The 19,247-nt window shown below is 40.4% G+C and overlaps 1 protein-coding gene across 1 annotated transcript in view; it reads right to left on the bottom strand.

The window, feature by feature from the left end:
- TMC3 (transmembrane channel like 3) overlaps positions 1 to 14,053 on the bottom strand; it is a 34,557-nt gene extending 20,504 nt beyond the window's left edge. Inside the window, exons 1-8 of the mRNA XM_043524092.1 lie at positions 13,967 to 14,053; positions 10,741 to 10,907; positions 9,223 to 9,366; positions 7,469 to 7,544; positions 3,252 to 3,333; positions 1,214 to 1,320; positions 250 to 348; positions 5 to 147 (exon numbers count right to left, since the gene is read on the bottom strand). Of these exons, the coding sequence (XP_043380027.1) occupies positions 5 to 147; positions 250 to 348; positions 1,214 to 1,320; positions 3,252 to 3,333; positions 7,469 to 7,544; positions 9,223 to 9,366; positions 10,741 to 10,907; positions 13,967 to 14,053 (905 nt within the window). The remainder of the gene's footprint in view (positions 1 to 4; positions 148 to 249; positions 349 to 1,213; positions 1,321 to 3,251; positions 3,334 to 7,468; positions 7,545 to 9,222; positions 9,367 to 10,740; positions 10,908 to 13,966) is intronic.
- Positions 14,054 to 19,247: the final 5,194 nt, after the last annotated feature.

Here is a 19,247-nt window from a genome sequence, read left to right as displayed (position 1 = left end):
TTACTTTTTTAAGAGGATGATGAAGCTATAAGCAAACACTGCCATTCCAACAAGGAAGTAAGCCAGGGGCAGCCGATACCCAGCTTTCCCAATCTTCCGATCTCGGCCATAGTAGCCGTAAAATAAAACGGAGTACTGGAGATAACCCTGCAAAGACAACATACAGTCAACATCAGCACCCACACCTGACTAAATTAACACATGAAGAATTCATGCAACAAAGCAATGAAGTGTGCTTTTAAGCCTTGCCCCCAGTGACCAGATGGTGTCCAGGTCCTGAGCTGATGCAAACTGCTCCTTTGGGATGGTCTTGCTGATCGTGCTTCCAAATGGCGCTCCTGCCAGGAGCTGATAAGAGAGGAAAGGTCTTAAAAACTGTGTAAAGCAGACAGTTCTATCACATGGTCTGTCAAGCACAGCCTGAAACAAGCTGCAACAAACTGCCTACCTGAGGGGAAGTATCAGAAGTACTATTACTGTCATTCACTCTCCTAAACTAGAAGCATAGTGACAAATTCTGCATTCAACTCCTGCTGAGGTCAATGGGTGTTGGCCATGTATATCTGATGGCAGAATTTAGCCCCTGAAGTCTAATTTTTAGGTAAGTTATTACTGTATAGACATAAGAGCTATTAAAGCACAGTCTAATGTATGGGGAAGATCAATTTTTAAATAATTTACACTGATGTACATTAAAACCTGCTTCCTATTATATTAGATTGGTGTGCTAGACTTTTTCTCTTTATAAATAAGAAAATATAGACACTAAAGGCCTGGTTTGCACAGACAATCACACAGAGCTCCAGCTGAAGTGTCACAGAGTTGTGGATGCTCCGAACATCTGAAAATCAGGCTCTAAGGGCCAAAAACGGAGAGATGCTGAGCACCGATTTCTCCAGATGAAGTGAAGAGAAGCTTCGGGTGTTTAACACATGCTCTGCACCTTGCAGGATTGGGTCCTTTATATCAGCAATCAGAAACATCTACATTACATTGGTCGGTTGGTATAATGTCATGTCATCTGAGACATTAATGGCAAGTTTCTCTTCTCCTCTGGCAGAAATAACGCTCAACAGAGGAAGGTATTTTAAAGAATTTAAATTGTACACTCGAAAAAAATCATTTATGCCTTTGAGCAGAACATTTATTTAATTTAGGAAGGGAAATGCTACACTCAGTGTTTTTCCTATAGATATTGGAGTTATGTCCTAACCTCTGGTAAGACCACAAATGCTCCTGTCATTATGGTAAGCACAATATTGATTCCAAATAGCCATCTCAAAAAGATGAAATAAGAGGCAACTCCGGATCCAAAATGACCTGAAACCACAGGAAATACTTATATCAACTGGGAAGTCTGTCAGAAGCTGTATCACTTATTAATGAAGTATTAGTTGATCATTAAAAAAAAAACAACTTTTCCTTCTCTGCAATGCACAGATCAAGAAGGAGAAAATGCTATAACATCAATATACAGCACTGTAATATAAACTGCTATTCATAGGTTTAAAAACCACAACAAATATTTACAGTGAAGTAGTTATGATCATAGGAATCTTCTTGGTTCAGGCTATACATATCTTCTTATTTGCTGTTTATACAGAAACTTGTGTCAAAATGCATGTGTAGTAGTTAATCTCACCTGTTTAGTTCAGCATCTAAGAATTCTCATCTTAAGTTTATGCAAACCATTTTGGTCTGTAAACCAGGCTGGAAATTTAATAAGATCAGTCTTTTTTTAAAATGTGATATTTCCAGTATCTCCTGATTTTGTCTGGACTGAAAATAGTGGTTCCAATTCTGATTTTCACAGTGCATCTTCATTGGCTACAGCAGAACTATTCATAATTCATAACACCATTAAGGAGTAGAGAATCAGTCCCTCTTTGTTTACAATTTTATTACACAAAAATTCTGATTTCCACCACTGTCCACATGATCACAATTGGTCCTAAGTATTGCACGCTTTGTGCAAAGCAAGTCACATGGGGCCTCAGACTGACATCCACAATCTCCATTATATAGGTGGGAGTAGGGACCCCAGCACACGACTGGTTGGGTCAGCAATGTTGGTCATTAAGGTGATGCAGAAGCGGATAAATGGGCAGTCTGGGTGCTTGTAATTTCAAGAAGGTCAGAAGGGTTTTAACAACTAGGTGTGTGGGGTGGGGGCAGATTGTATTAGGCCCTCACTGCATGTTGGGAGGGAGTACTCCACCATGTAGACAGGGAGAATGTTTGCCTGTCACCTGGAAGGAGCAGGAAGAGCCCACTGGTACGTACACTGCTGGCTCCCTTAGTTGCTACAAACAGGGAGCAGTGTAAAGAGTCTGAATTGTCTGATCTGAACATTCATTTTACAGCTAAATAAATACAGTAGTTGCCAATAAATTGTCATAATTGTGGAGCAGTTTTTATCCACGTGAAAATATCTGCAATACAGAAAAATCCCTTCCACTTAGAACAAGATTAGAGCTAGATGTGAACATTGTCAGGAAAATACATTTTCCATTTTTTACCACCTTTAATATAGTTATTACAGGTGGTCAATCACAATACTTAGCTCTTATATGATGCTTTTCATCCATAGATCTCAAAGCACTTTACACTGCAGGGAAAGTTTAATTTTTAAATATAGACTATATGTGAGGGCTTGACTCCCGGCTCCATTCCCTTTGCTTCTGACAGGGCAAGTGGAGATTCTCTGATTTAGGAGAATTTCCCTTACAAAGCTGGCTCTGTGACATCTGCTCCCAGCTTGCTGATGTAAGAGGCAGGTCAGGGATGGACAAGAGTCAAAAGCAAATGTGGCCTGAACTGCCACTGTCTAAATTACACCAGAGGCCAAATGGCTGGATAGATGGCTTTGATCCAGTTTTCCCACTCCATGTCCTGTGCTGAGCACATCTTGGGCCAGACCCAGTACAGACATCTGGCCCTATGTCTGTATTGCAAAAATACTTCAGCAGTTTATAGCACTACAGGGCCTTTTAAACTGTAGTCGCCACACTGTAGTAACATCATACTAGTATCGCTAAAGACTATGACTGACAAACGAATGTGGTATCTAACACACCAAGAGTAATAAATGTGTTGACTTTTAATGACAACCACATGACTTTGATGAAACTTTGAATGTTTTTATAATATGGTTATATTTTTCACTAATTCAGTGAGTTCAAACATAACCCTTAAGCCTACTATTTCAGTTTGGTTTGCATTGCACAATCCCACTAAATCTCCATACTTACTTTCTATTTTCTTTATTCTCATTTCCCAAGGAATGAAGATTACCACAAAGTTATATGCAAGCCGAACAAACTTCTTCCAGAGCTAAGAAAAGGGCACAGAAATAAGAGATTTGTAACATTTGCACATAAAGCAATAACTGTCAAAAAGGTGTCAGAGTATTTTGTCCAGTTGTAGCATCTTTCATCTAGCATCAGAAAGCATGTTATAAAAACCAACTAAAAAGTTTCACAGCTCTCCTGTGAGGTACGTAAGATGCATAAACTGAGTCATGGTGGGGGGACGGACAGTTCAGAAACTTTCCAGAAGTCAGAAAGCCAGGTAAAGAACCCAGGAGTCCAACTTCCAAGTGCATGCTCTAACCACTAAACCACACATGCATATTTAAGAGAGAAGTTTTAAAGATCTTAAGAGAATACATACAAAGAGTATTTTCCTCCACTCTTTTTATATCTGGAACCACCAATGAGGGTACCCACACAAAAATACAATATATTTTAAATTTAGACCCATTTGAAATATACCTGAGATATATTTTCATATATCAGCACATTATTTGTCTGAAGCGGTATATATTAACAGCGGCACAGAACCTTCAATGCTTTGCATAAGAATTACATTCTAAGTTGAAAGGAATTCCTCATGTAACATATCTCTAAAGTCTATGTCCACACTGAGGATAACACCCTACCTCTGCTTTCAGCGAATGCAGTTACTCCTTTAACTCAAATGGTAGAGGCCTGGGCTTCAGTGCTCAAGATTCCAAGTTCACTGCTTGTGAGAATTATTACACTTACATATCCTACACGGTAAGAGCTTTGCTGTGGAACATGTAGGTCAACGGAACAAGAAGATTTATTTTGCTTTGATGTAGGGGATCATGCCTTCTTTGCTCCCTCTGCCTACTCTGTAGAGACTCTCCTTCTGGAGAGATGCAAACATTGCTCTCTCTCAAGCTCAAATTCCATCTACAGAACATCATCAGGGATAAACTCAAGGAGAGTTGCACAAAAGTGACTGAGGGCACCCTGTGGCCCTTAGACAAGAAATAAGAAAGATAAGAATAAACTAAACCTGTGACAAGGAAAATGAACACTTAAGTGAAGTAAAGTATGCATCAGAAAGAGAATGCAAGAATAGATTAATTTATGAGCACAAAGAATTTTAAACAGATTCAGAAATTACCACCAGAATAAGGCAGCATCACTGTGTTTATGTAATCTATTAAGGAATCCTACTGAATAAGAAACCAGATTTCTTATTGGATGAATGAATACAACACCTAATTTTAAATGTATAAGAGCAAGTAACTCTGAGCTAAGTCCTAATTCTTCTTAGAGACAGCGATCATTAATACTGAACTGCGGCATAATCACACGGTCTCAACTCTATGTATGAGGATTTACTTTGAACCCATTGGACACATTTTCAAAGGGATCTCAATTCAGCCTCTAATTTGTGTGTGGCTAATTATTTTCATAGACAACAGGTAGATTTTTCACACACAATGGCATTTGCATGTGCAAATGAGACTGCACAAGTCACTGTGTGCGCAACTGAGGACAAATTTTGAAAGTCCTTGAAATAAAAATATAACCTTAAATATGCACTCAGATTATTTCATGCCAGTAACCTCTACTCACAAAACATTATAATAACTTTTCTTATTTAATTCAGAAATGAATGATAACTTTACTATATATTGTAAATTGACTATATGCAAGTGCAGTATTTTATCAGGTAATTCAAGATAATTTCATAGACATTTTCTTATGCTATCTGCTTCTGTTTAGTCAAAAGTAGAGAAATATTGTATATTCTGTTCATTATTGAATTTCAGGATGGCAACAACATTTATGTACATTAGTCATTTTTAAACACAAATTTACAGTAGATCTTGTTATTTTGAATGAGTATGAATATATATAAGCAGCAAATGGCAATGTCAACATATTACAAATAGTCTAATCTGCTAAAGCCAAAGCAGAAGCAAACTTTTAATTAACAAATGCATCAATCTACAGGGTCAAAGTTAATTAATTTTATGATGCTATTAAGGTGTTATTGCAAGAATTAATAGATGCTATGAACTGCACCAAAGTTGCTACTTTAATTGGAAGGCAGTGTTCATAAGGCTGAGAAAGGGATCAAGCAACTTGTACAGGTTGCACTGAAGGTATTTAAATTATATATATCTGGATGTCAATGTGAAAAAACCTCAAGCAGCAGTGATTAAAAAAAATGACTTCTAGTCCTGCATACTGATCACCTGAATAAAAAGGAATAATAATTTTCACCTTCATAGTCATGTTTCTGTATAATTTTTAGATGAACAAACATTGATCTATTAGTTTTAATCATAAGGAACAATACTTTAGAAGTGATTTTATCTAACTGCTAGAAAATACTACTACATACATTTGCCAGCTCTTTTTTTAAAAATATGGCTACAGTGGATGGGTGCAAAAACTATGGAAGGGTTAGTAAACTCTTCCAAGTTGCTAATTAAGTATCCTTCTCTCAGGATATTCAACCAGTGAATGCTTAGTTTGGTGGTGTAACGCTCCTATTGTGTATTTCATGGTTTGCCAAATGGGCCATCGGTCAATATTCTTCTGGAAAAAAAAACTGTCTAAACCTGTCTCCCTAGTTTAAGGAACAATTCAGCTCTCTCGCTTCTGCTGTTGAATTTAACCCTTTTAAAAAAAAAAGTCTTTCTAGTTTCCCTAATTCATAGCCGGCAAAGCCAAACACAATAATTACTGGTAACTAACTTCTGAAATATATAGATGTATTCAGAACAGAAACAAGTAAAAACACACAACATGGATAATTAGATGAGATACCCACAGACTTTGAGGGCATTGTGAAGTATAAAGTGAAAGCCAAAAATTTGTTACAATATAGCAAGTATTAACTAATGATGAGTCCAACCTGTGCATTTTAGCAGTTGTCTGCATGCTCAGAGCCCTTAGGCACTCAAATCTTTCAAACCGAGTGAAATTTTGGCCCCAATGAAGTCAATGGCAAAACTTCACTCATAATGCCTAATGTGTGTGTGCGTGCACACATGTGCCCGACCCCACAGACAGATGAATAAAACACAATCTCCACTATCCAGGAAGGTTGTATTTTTTATCAACTGTTTCTGATGACATAAGAGCAAAGCTAAAGTACTGTTGTTTATGTGTCGATAGAACAAAAGATAAATATTTAGCTTTAGAAGTTTTAGTTGGCTGTACTGCATTTTATATGCTATTTCACGCACACTCCGCCCCAAAGTACAAGCACATTATTAGCTTTGTAAATGCAAGCCCTCAGAAGTTAGGAAGTACCAGAACAGAGGTTGCGTAATCAGTCTCCTTGTGCGTATGCATTATGATACAGTCTTTAATTACACAATCACATTAGGGTTGCCTGCCACCTGTCTGGTTTTCACCCGGACAGTCCGGGTTTCTGCTTGTGTCCCTGGATGCCATTTGACAAGCCTTGATGTCTGGTTTTTTTTGATCTGTGGAAAAGGTGGCAACCCTAAGTGGAAGGAAGGAGGCAATGCAGCATCAGTTGCTCATGCAGCTGGTGGTGGTGCGTGGCCCTGTGCAGCCCACAGGTGGCAGACAAAGCAGCCTCGGCCGTGTTGGTGAAGACCCTGTGAGTGACAGGTGCAGGACCTCGGGGGAAGAGGCGGAGCAGGGGTGGGGCCTGGGGGAAGAGACAGGGCAAGGGCTGGGCCTCGAGGGTTTGGTTACCAGTCATTAGAAAGGTGGCAACCCTAGATCACATACTATCTTTCCACAGGATCTCTACCATAAGCGTTCATAACAATACCTTGAAAACAAAAAGGCAGAAACACTCTTCATACTAAACGACTGTACTCGGTCTCCTACTTCAGCACAACATCTCTTTATAGAATACAAATTGTTTGGCTCCTGTTCCCATCATCAACCTTCTGGCAGACCCTCATTATTTGCTGGAGTATTTGAAAAGAAAAAATACTCATGTTACCGGAACGAGGCCCATCCCTCATACGTTAAATTAATTTGCGAAAATGTAATTACTAAATTCTTAATAGAAAAAAGAAGCGTATAACTGGATTTTTCTTCCACACGATTCTTGAACTGGGGAGCAGTGTTTCACAGAAAATAGGTACTTCTGTAAATGAGAATTCCAGATAATTGTTATAGGAAAGAGCTGTAGTTTTAATGAAAAGCAGACATACCTCTGCACCGGCTGCCTGGTAACCTCTTGTTCTAGTGAGCCTGCCTTCATATTTCAACACAATCTCCTTAGCTTGTCTGCAGAAGAAGACAGAATCTTCATTTCATGTAACCAAAAATCTTATTACACTCTGAACATGGGCCATACCACACATAAATGAAAGTTGCCAAGTAATGGGAAATATTGTCACAACAGACTACCTGCCCAATCCTGAAGTCCTTACTCAGGCAAAACTTCATTTCCTTAAAATAAGAGTATTGCTAGCCATTTAAAATCAATGGGAGTTTTGTCTGAGAAAGAACCACAGGATCAGATCCCAACAGTTTGCAAAACAAATGTAAGATTTTCAGCTTCAGTAAAATTTTTTCCTGTGCCCTGCTCCCTGGTTTCTAGAATTTTTCTGTAATAATGTAACCAAAATCATCTCAAAGTAAAAGCATTATAATACCTCATTCAGTTCAGTTTATATGGATACCAACACTTCTTCTGAAAGTATAGTCTAAAGCATGGGGTTTATCAATATAGCAATTGATTAATATTAAACCACTGGTTACATTTTAATCAGAGGTATTGGACAAGATATGCATACAGGCCTAATCCTACTTCCACTGAAGTTAATGGGAATTTTTTACTTTTGTGGAAGCTGAATAGGGACCATAGACAATCAGACAGGACAGGAACAGGGCATTTGCTCATCCATGAAGGTGGCTCAGGTTTAGCTGCAAATTACAGTCTCTCACTCCAGGGATATGAGAAAATTCTCCCTTTGCTTCCTAAGACAAGGCAAAGGTGGGCAGAAAAATGAACCTACCTTGTTAGTAAAGTGCCATTCCAGCACACAGTGAGGTGACAAGGGAGAGATTTCATAGAAGGTGAAACAAAAGTCAAATGGAATGCACAGTGAAAGGACTGATGCAGTTTAGATAAGATATTGGAGAAAGTTATGAACTTTTATACTGTGTTTCAAATTTGGAACCATTAACACTTATGGCTTTAAACTCTGTTGTCATGATGATACTACATTGCATGCTGTCAACAGTCTACATGTACCTCATTAATCTGCAAACATGGGCACTAGTCTCTGGTATTTGAAACATAATTTAAAAGCAGAAGTGCCAAATTCTGTCCCCTCATCCACCAACGCCTCATTACTTTCAAACACAGCCTTCCTTAATAGTGGGAAGTTGTGCTGTTTTTGACAGTGTTTCACAGAGCACGAGGACAAAATTTGGCTGATAACATATTGCTGAGTATCTTTGACAGAATGTACACTACATATGGTGACATCTCAGTGGTCCTTCCTGAGCATTCTAATGCAGAATCATTGAATAGTTTTAATATTCCAAATGGCTCAGGAAAATCTCTGATCACTAACCAGCAATACAAAGATTCTGAATTTGGTGCTGGAAACAAGGCTGAAATGGTAAAGAATGAAGAGCTGTGTGATACCTACGGCACCCTGTAGATGCTGGGCAAAGATAAAGACAAAGCTCTTCTGCCCTGATCCAAAGTTCAATGAACACATACAAAAATGAGCTGTAATCAACTTTTAGAAGCTTTTTAATTTTCAAAATCCTATGATTTCCAACCTTGTACTACTCTATGATGGAGTAGTAGAAAGATAGCTGCTGCATGATTTTCTGGCAATTCTAAACCATTCCCATGCTCACACCTAATTTACGTTAACAAAATTGTGAGAGCTGGAAAAGCAGCAATAAATGGTGGGATTGAAAGTGTCCATGAAAACTCCATTACCTGAGTGCCCTCAGCTTGTGTCTCATAGGCCATGGTCTGCAACGGATGTTTGCCATGATCTCTTTTTGAAATTGTATATTCTGGAAGATCTGCTCTGGGTCATTGCTGTCAGTATTTAAATCACCATTATCATCACCTGAGTTACTGAAGAGACCCAGACCCATGGGGGACAAACACAAAACAAGTTATTGCCATTCAGAACTATTGCAAAGAATAGACACATATACAATCCAGTCTATAACAACAGCATAATAACAGGAGCCCACCAAACTGGAGGGAGGATTGGGCTGATTTCTCTGCTGTAGATGGAGTCACCGCTTTCCTTGGCTACTCTTAGACTATCAACGCCAGAGATGACATTTATCCCTGTAGCTCAGAAAAATACTTCTGAAGAGCAATTTTTTTTTGCCTTTGGAATGCACCAGCTTGCACTCAGTATCAAGCATTTTGGGGTACCCCTGTATCCCTCAACAGGAATTCAAACCCTCTAGCGCCCCACATTTCAAACCATACAGCTGAAACACCATGCTGTCCTGTCCTCAGTATATTTTTCAGGAACTAAGTGCTATGTAAACATTTCCAGCAAGTGCACTTAATACAAATGTATTTGCCAGAAGCAGCACTACCTTCTACTTTGATTGTGATTAGGATACAGTGTCTCTTTGTTAAAATGGGGACAACAAATGCCTAGAGTGCTTTAGCTCTTCAATCCTCCACACTGCGAGTACTGGGGATTAACTGTGGGACCCCCTGTTACAGGGGCACTGTAAGAGTAGCACATCCCTGAAAATGAAACATGTACCCAGACACTGGCTTCTGCAGATAATTATCTTTTTCTGATGTTGTTGTGTATTTGTTGAGCTAAACAGTGCTTAATTTGTTCTCGGGCTTTCCAAGACTGAGCCCCGGCACCTCTAGGCTTAGCAGTTCATAGCCCTGGCACCTCTGGGCTTCCTGCATCTGTTATGAATGTTAAAAAAAAATTACTTGAACCCTGACACCTCTTTCATTACAAATTAAACAGTGGAGCTAAGGCTCTCAGTCCCTGTCTGTAACGCATACTGTGTACTGTAAGTGAAGAACAAACAATGTTCATGCTTACAGGGGAGCTCCGGCAATTAAGATTTTCCTTTATATAAACAGAATTGCAATGCTACATGAAACAAAACCAAAAATTTCGTATCAGCTTCCTACATTTGTTGGGAATGACACCCACTAAAACTTCCCTGCAGCTTTGTTGAAAAATATAATACCTTTGGAATCACTCAAATAAATCCTCACTGGAAATCATCTCACTGGAGATGATTTTGGTCCTATAAGGAACATGATTTAAAAAAAAAAAAAAGGATTTAAGGAAAAATATAATGAAAGCTTTCCTCTCTCTCTTCATGTTCTTATTCATCATTTGGATAGATTATAGCAGAAAAAAACATTAGAGGGATGATGCCTCTTTTCACTCAGATCAATAATAGTTTTATCCAATTTGCATTACAAGTGGAACAGAAGAAAATCTCTCACCTGTGGGGTGGCTCCTTGTACGCGTACATGCTGGCATGCTGCCTCACACTTTTTTGCCTTTTGCAGGACTTTGTAGTTTTCACTGCAGCAGACCCACGTACTGTTGTCATTCTGGCAATACCTGAAGCTGTGTTAGCCCCAGTTGCAGCAGATGGAATTCTGGAAGGCTAGAAGGAAGACTTAGGCTCACAGGTGAAGTACCTTAAACAGCAGACCTTATTATCTGGAACTAGAGAGCACAGAATGACTCCTGAGCCCTGCAGAAGCAGAACACTACTCGCCTGCATCTGGTGCTCCTAAGAGTGGGAAAGACCTGAAACCTGGCAACGCATAGATAGTCTTAAAGTGGCAGTACACAAGATGCTCAGTCTGGTATCCTTGAGGCATTCTACCTAGTTTCCCAGAGTGTGTCTGGGCATCCTGCAGTCCAAAATCCAGAGCACAGATGCCATTGCCACGTATGATAGTGATAATCTCTAGGATATGTCTGCACTGCAGTGTAAGCCCAGGGTTCAAACTCAGGTTGAAGTCTAACCACTTCCACCCCATTTGTTTACACACAAATTGTGCTAACCCTAGGATCAGACCCCAGGGTTCCAGGAGCCCCCAGCGGTAGAGGGTCCGAGCTTGAGTCAAGCCGGGACCCAGTGTTCAAGCCCTGTTGCTTTGCAGTGTAGATGCAGCCCCACTGGATTCATGCTCTGGGGGTCCACTAAAAGTATTCTACAATCCCACAGGCCGACTTTCTATGTCCTCTGGACAGTCCAGTTTGGTGGACAGTCAAGTTTTTCCACTCTGGATCATGAACAAAGGGCTCATTTTGGGAAGGTGCAAGGAAGTCTGGGATACGGGTAGTTGGATGCAGGCCTGCATAATGCAGTGAAGATGCTGAACCCTCAGGTTGGGACCCAGGATTCAACAATTCCTAACCTGGGGTTACAACTGAGTGTAGACTCACAAGTCCTAGGTTAACAAATCCAGGATCTGCTAAGGGTGAGGGTGCTCCAGTGGCTCAATTGGCTACCCCCTAGTACTTATAGAGCAGTGCTGAGTAGAGACATGCTGAAGTTGTGACGTCAAACCTCACCTGGAGCCCTGGTTTTCATTAACCAAAAGGCTTCTACTAACCCTGGGCTTACATTGCAGTGCAGACATACCCTTAAAGGACCAGAACCCACACCACTGCACTGAGGTGAAAGCACAAGTTCATATTAACATCTGAGTAAGACAATCAAATGCACTGGCCAGGCTGCCAGAGTCTCTGCCTCGCCACCTTGCAAGAGGGCCTCGGGCAAAGTAGAGCTGTCAACATTTTTTCTTTGTCTTTCTAACAGCTGAAAATATGATCTCCTTTTCCCACATAACTTATGGATCTTGAACTTTCCCCATTGGGGAAGACTCAGGCAAAATGGAAATAGACACTGATCTACTGAAGAATCCTCCCTCTCTTCTGGACTTCAGGCTGCAAAAACCTATCATGTTCACACAGCCATTGGGTGTAGGAGTTAGAACTGCCAAAGCACGAAAGTCGGTAGGGCATTTGATAGAAACAGCTGAGAGAGGAGTACCTAGTTCACCAGCCTGACAAGCCTTAGGCAGTGACTAAACTGACTCCTAAAGCAGGTAATTCCAGCAGATCAAGGCACCTATAAACAGCAGGCACTCTTCCTGCCCCCTTACGATTTCAGAAAAGGTTTGGGAGAAAACTACCAAACATGGCCCAGGGCTAATGTCATCACAGTAGCAGTGGTTGTGGGATGGACCTAGACAGTTATGTGGCTCCATTGGCCAAAATCCCTGCACCTGGGTAGGCGGATGTGCATTGGGCATGGCTGTTACAGCAGCCTGTGTGCTGTAGCAGTGGCTGCAGAAGAATGCCCTGAAGTTCCCAACTAGGGAAGGAGGGAGGATTCTGTCCCACCCTACCCTTACGGAATCATGACTAGGGCTTTACTCAAAAATCTAGGATTACACCTTTTATTTAGCCTATTTGTTAAAAAGTAAGCTCTGATATTTATCCTCCGGAATCACATCAATCATGGACCCAATGGATTCAATTCCATATCAGCGCAGACCTAGGATATAGTAGCAAGCCTAACAAAATACATACATTAATACAAGCACCTTGTGCAATACATATATGTAAATATATCATACAAACATGACATGGCATTTGTGATGCTTCCTAGGGGTAGCCACAGTTATGAGGCACCTCGCTACTACCTGACCTTACCATGTGAAAGCCCTGTCTGTGCTTGCCGCATGTCAGTCCTCCAACACCACCAGCCTGTGGCAACATCAAGCCCTGCCTCCCAGGTCTTGCTTTTGCTTTACAAGTTAATGATAGGAACACATCAACCCCAAGTCCTCCAACCATCCCTCTATAGCGCCCAGCCCCAATCCACTGGACACACACGGACTTCCTAGATCCTCTGTTTCCAAAAAGGACCAGCACACCACAAAACACAGCTCTGCTTACCACACAGCATTTAGATTTGTTTGTAGAGGAAGCAAGTATAAATTTATTTAACAAAAAATAGAAATTCAAATGGTAGTAAGCAGAAATACTGGCAACAAAGGGTGACAAATAAAACAAAATCATAGGATGCATTCTAGACTCTAAACTTAACTAATAAGACATTGTCATGTCACAGAGAGCAAAAGCTCACCCTAAATTCTGCCAGTGTATTACAACCAGGTTTGGCTGTGGTCTTCTGTTCATGAAACAAGCACGCTGCCCTCTTGCCTCCTCAGTGGAAAGATCCAGAGTTCTGCTCTGTCCCTCCTGTTATAGTCCAAAAATCCATTTTCTGCATTTGCAACCAGGATCCCCATCCTCATTTGTGTTTTTCTGTCAAGAATCAACCCCGGAGACTGTGCAATTACTTGTTAGCATTTTGCTCAGACTGTAAATGGGTACCCATTGTGAACCATACAATACTCAATTTATATGTTGACAGACAGGTACATAAACATCTCTTGTCTGAAAGAAACCCGTTTCTCACCTTTTGGTCACAGACCTTAAGAACATAATTTTCAGTACACACACATAACTTATTCCTACATATATTTTACCCTGAGTATGAAGACCAGTGTGACTCAGGCTTTCATTAGACACCTTTCATGATACTCTTTGGTGAACTTCTCTGTGGATACCAGACCCAGGGGAATCCCTGATGCATTCTGGTGCCCTTTACCATGTGGTACCACGAGGTCCCTGTGTTACAGCATTAACAGCCACAGGACACAATTCTCTAGAAAAGTGCCAGAGTTTATAGGGGTATAGTCCTCCAGTACCATCCGTGAAAGCCATCTACACGTATCTGGGGAGAATTCAGTGCTTGAAGATTGTACTGAAGATAAATCTCAGCTCCTCTTTACCTTAATTCCTTTGGGTCAAGGCACCATGAAGAACGTAAATATAGAGGGGCTGTCTACAGTGTCTTTGCTTTGCCGACTTAGAAATCATTTTTCTCTCAGCACAAATCAAGAGTGTGAAGAGGAGCACTTAAAGAGATGGAAGGCATCGCAAGTGATGCATTGCAACAAATGTAGCACAGTCAAACTGATTTCTTATAACTGTGATAAACTGAAAATATGGGGCTAAATTTTCAGCCTCTGATCCAGCTGCTTTGCAGTGCCACAGCGTAGCACTGTTCCAGAACTTCAGCTGACCTAGATGTCTCTATGACCTGTAAGTCTTTTTCAGAGTAACTGTTGAACAGGATACAGCTCCCCATCCTGTAAAGGTGACCTACATTCTTTGTTCCTAGATGTATGACTTTGCATCTGGATGTATTAAAGCACATGTTATTTGAACGAGCACAGTTTACCAAGTAATTCAGTTTGTTCTGTGTAACTGAGCTGTCGTCATTTACAGCTCCACCAATCTCATCATAGAATCACAGGACTGGAAGGTATCTCGAGAGCTCATCGAGTCCAGTCCCCTGCACTCGTGGCAGGACTAAGTATTATCTAGACCATCCTTGGCAGGTGTTTGTCTAACCTGCTCTTAAAAATCTCCAATGATGGAGATTCCACAATTTCCCCAGGCAATTCATTCCAGTGCTTAACCACCCTGACAGACAGGAAGTTTTTCCTAATGTCCAACCTAAACCTCCCTTGCTGCAATTTAAGCCCATTGCTTCTTGTCCTGTCTCACAGGTTAACAACAACATTTTTTTCTCCCTCCTCCTTGTAACTACCTTTTATGTACTTGAAAACTGTTATGTCCCCTGTCAGCCTTCTCTTTTCCAGACTAAATAAACCCAGTTTTTTCAATCTTTCCTCATAGGTCATGTTTTCTAGACCTTTAATTATTTTTGTTGCTCTTCTTTGGACTTTCCCCAATTTGTCCACATCTTTCCTGAAATGTGGCACCCAGAACTGGACACAATACTCCAGTTGAGGCCTAATCAGCACAGAGTAGAGAGGAAGAATTTCTTCTTGTGTCTTACTTACAACACTCCTGCTAATACAGCCCAGAATTATGTTCGTTTTTTTGCAACAGTGTCACACTGTTGACTCATATTTAGCATATGGTCCACTATGACCCCCAGATCCCTTTCCTCAATATTCCTTCCTAGGCAGTCATTTCCCATCTTGTATGTGTGCAACTGATTGTTCCTTCCTAAATGGAGTACTTTGCATTTGTCCTTATTGAATTTCATCCTATTTACTTCAGACCATTTCTCCAGTTTGTCCAGATCATTTTGAAATTTAATACTATCCTCCAAAGTACTTGCCACCCCTCGCAGCTTGGTATCATCCGCAAATTTTATAAGTGCACTCTCTATGCATTATCTAAATCATTGATGAAGATATTGAATAGAACCAGATCCAGAACTGATCCCTGTAGGACCCCACTTGTTATGCCCTTCCAGCATGACTGTGAACCACTAATAACTGGGTATCATAATACTCTCTGGGAATGATTTTCCAACCAGTTTTGCACCCACCTTATAGTAGCTCTATCGAGGTTGCATTTCCCTAGTTTGTTTATGAGAAGGTCATGCGAGACAGTATCAAAAGCCGTACTAAAGTCAAGATATATCAATCTTTGTGTCATCTTCAGACTTTACAAGCAATATCTTCCAAATCATTACTAAAGATATTGATTATCACAGGGCTGAGAAGGTCCCACAACAGAAAAAACTGCCATTTGATGAAGATTCTCCATTCACAATTACTTGTTGAGATCTATCAGTGAGCCAGTTTTTAAATACATTTAATCGGCATGATACTGATTTTGTCTATATGATATGTAGACAATGTATGTCTGCTTTAAAAGAAATGATCCTATGGTTCAGGCACTAGCCTAGGACTTGTGAAACCTGGGTTCAAGTCCCTGATCCTCCACAGACTTCATGTATGACTAAGGGCAAGTCTCTCTGTGCTTTGGTTCCCCATCTGTCAAATGGGGGAAACAGCACTGCCCGGCCCCACAAGGGTGTTGCGAGGATAAATCCATTAAAAAGTGTGCGAAGTGCTTAAATACTACCATAATGGGGGCTATATAAGAACCACATAGAATTTACATTTAGACAGAAATCAGTATATTTTTTTCAAGAAATAAATGATTTCCCCTTCTCCCCATGGTGTCAATTTTTTTCCAAGGGTGGACTGTTAAATGTTTTTTCCAACGGTGGCAGGCTACCACAGATAGGCCTGAGGCACAAAGCTTAACTCTGGGGCCACACTTTCCGCAGCGTTCAGGGCCATTCACATGTATGATTTTGTTTTGGACTTCCCTATGTGCTACAATGTTTTATGTAATATATTCCTGTACGATAAACTGAATCTAAAATGGCCTCTGAAAACCCACCCATTCAATTGGAATGAACCATCATGTTTTAAGTCATATTCCCAGAGCATAAATAATTGGGGGGTGGGGGGTAGATGGGGATGTTGCTGTTGCTTTAAGAACTTCAAGACCTTATAAACCCCAGGCTTTAGCAAAGGCAGATATCAAAGCCAAACATCCATAGCTACAGCCTTTATTCATTTTACATTTTATTTAAAAAGCAGTTCATCTATATATGGCACTCAGCTCTTATAGTGCACGTTTCATGTACAAATACATTGTGCTTTACCCGATTTACATTTTTTTGGGTTGGCATAGTTTTCACAACAGTGATGATCAGTTCATTTATTGTCACAGACAATCATGCACTTGGAAGAGGAGTGATATTCATTATACTGATAGATTTACAATTTTTACAAAATTATTTAAAATGATTTTAAAGTGACTTTAACACGAACAGGTGGGGGCCTATTATTTATACCCTGATACAATTTAGCCTTATGTTGGGGGAAGTAGGGACCAAATGCTGGCACTTTGTGCCAATCCCGTTGTGCTGTTCCAGCAGTGCAACAGGAGCAGGAGTTAGCTGCATTTCCCCTGATGGGAACTCCTCCGACACAGAAGAGCCACCAGCTTGAGCAGAACTTTCATAGCTGATGCCTTTGTCGCCTCTCCGTTAGCATCTTAGAAATTTCTACCAGTGGTGGAATGTAGAACAGGCCTCAGGCCAAACTCTGCTGGGACTAAGGCTGGGGAAAAAACTAGTCACAGGATCCGAGAGCTGTAAATAGCTCCTTGATAGTCTTTCCCTTGAATTGCACTCAGATGAGGCTTGGCGGAGGATCTGGATCAAATTATAAAAAGAGAACAAAAACTACAACCCACAGGCCCTGAAATCAATAGATTTTACTGACACAATTTGGCCCTTCCACTTTAAAAAAAAAAAAAAAAAAACAGCAGGAAAAGATACTGCTGGTTCCTAACTCGGTATTTTCTCTCCATAAAAGCTCTGTACGAGATGGGGTGTAAGGCTTCAAGTTGCATAAATCAGTGTTCCATGGTACTTACGTTTTATTTGCATCCTCTGACAAGACAGAACATTAAGTTCTCTCCACTAGATTTGCTGCAGAGTACAGCATGGAGCCTGCTTTCATTCATACCCTCGACTAATCTACAGTGTTGAGGCTTGCAGAGAAATGTCACTTTTTGATGGTCATTGTTACAAACGTAACACAGCACACAGCTAAGTAAGCCAAATGCTAAGTTGTCACAGGCTTCATAATGTATTGTCTGTAACTGGGTTACTCAGCAGGTTTTATGGTTTAATTTAAATGAATTTGGTTTAATTCACTGTACACTCTTTACCAGAGAGGGAAGGACCAGGTTTGATAAAGAATTGCCTGTGCTCTAAAAACTTCCACAATGAGGCCCAATTCCACAGTTGCTTCTTGTGTGGAGCTCCCATGAAAATCAGCGACACACACATACACACACACAAACTGGATCCCCACCATGGGGTAAATAAATGTCCACATTCAGGATCCAGTCTTGTAAAATCACTCCACTACACGCCACTCTATCCCCTTTAATCCTCCTTTTATGATGCATGTTAGGTGTCCACAACACCTGAGTGCACCAATGTGCAGTAAAAACCAGTAGTGCAGAAACCACTTTGAGTAAGCTATAAAGGAAAGTAGCTGTTTTCTACTTTTGCATAAGGTGAATTTATTGGGGCCAGTACTGCCCTGAGCGTCTTTGATACACACCTCCTCTAAGCCCTCTGGAGGACTGGGATTTTGCTTGCTAGTTTCCCATAATCTTCCCTCCCACTGCACTCCCAACAAGAGGTCTATATTGACTTTCTTTATGTTACACTTTAATATTCTCAATAATGAAATCTATAAAACAGAGACTGCTAGAACTCTGACACATCAAGCCATGTGTACTTCACGCAAATCCACCAGCCTGGGGACAGCATGCTTGTTTGGCTACTAATTCACGACACACCAAAATCCCCTGACTACATAGCTATGTATCAAACATAAATCAGGTTAAAGCAAGCAGCCAAGAGTCACAGGTATATCAGGACAGAAACACACACTTCCTTTTTCTGCCATTAGAAGGATTATCACCTCCTTCCAGCTGGAATGAACAAACAAGAGGACTGTTTGCCCATGAAATCCTTTATGCTCATAAACATTATTGTAAATGAGCCTGAGCCACAACTTGTTTGTAGTGCTGCTCGATAAGCCTCTAATTTTATGATTTAAGGGCAATAAGAAGTCAGTTCAAGTATATTTCCTATGTTATGTTTCGTCATTTGCCTGCCCATCTTGGTCCGTGACTAGTTATTAGGAGCCAGATTCTGCCATTTTCATTCATGCTGAATAGCCCCCCTTCCTCCACAAGCTGAGCCTTTGAAAACCATTAGTATTATTTATTCCAGCTATATTCTGATATTTATCTGTTGCTCTCATTTTGAAAATTAAAATATTTGCACATATATGTCTCTGAAAGCACATTACCAACATAATTCAATTAAGCCTCCACAAAACTCCATGCCGCATATTATAGATTTCAAGCTGTTCACCTTAGATAACTACATGAAAAAGAAATTAATATGCTTGATTTCATGTCACATGTGATTCAGTTCTCTGTGAAGTATGCTGGTATAGCCAACTGCCGTTGCACGACCTCTGATGAT

The sequence above is a fragment of the Chelonia mydas genome, chromosome 10 (assembly GCF_015237465.2).
Source record: "Chelonia mydas isolate rCheMyd1 chromosome 10, rCheMyd1.pri.v2, whole genome shotgun sequence".
Taxonomy (NCBI): domain Eukaryota; kingdom Metazoa; phylum Chordata; order Testudines; family Cheloniidae; genus Chelonia; species Chelonia mydas.
Note: the sequence above shows the minus strand (reverse complement) of the source record. Positions and strands in the feature narration are given on the sequence as shown.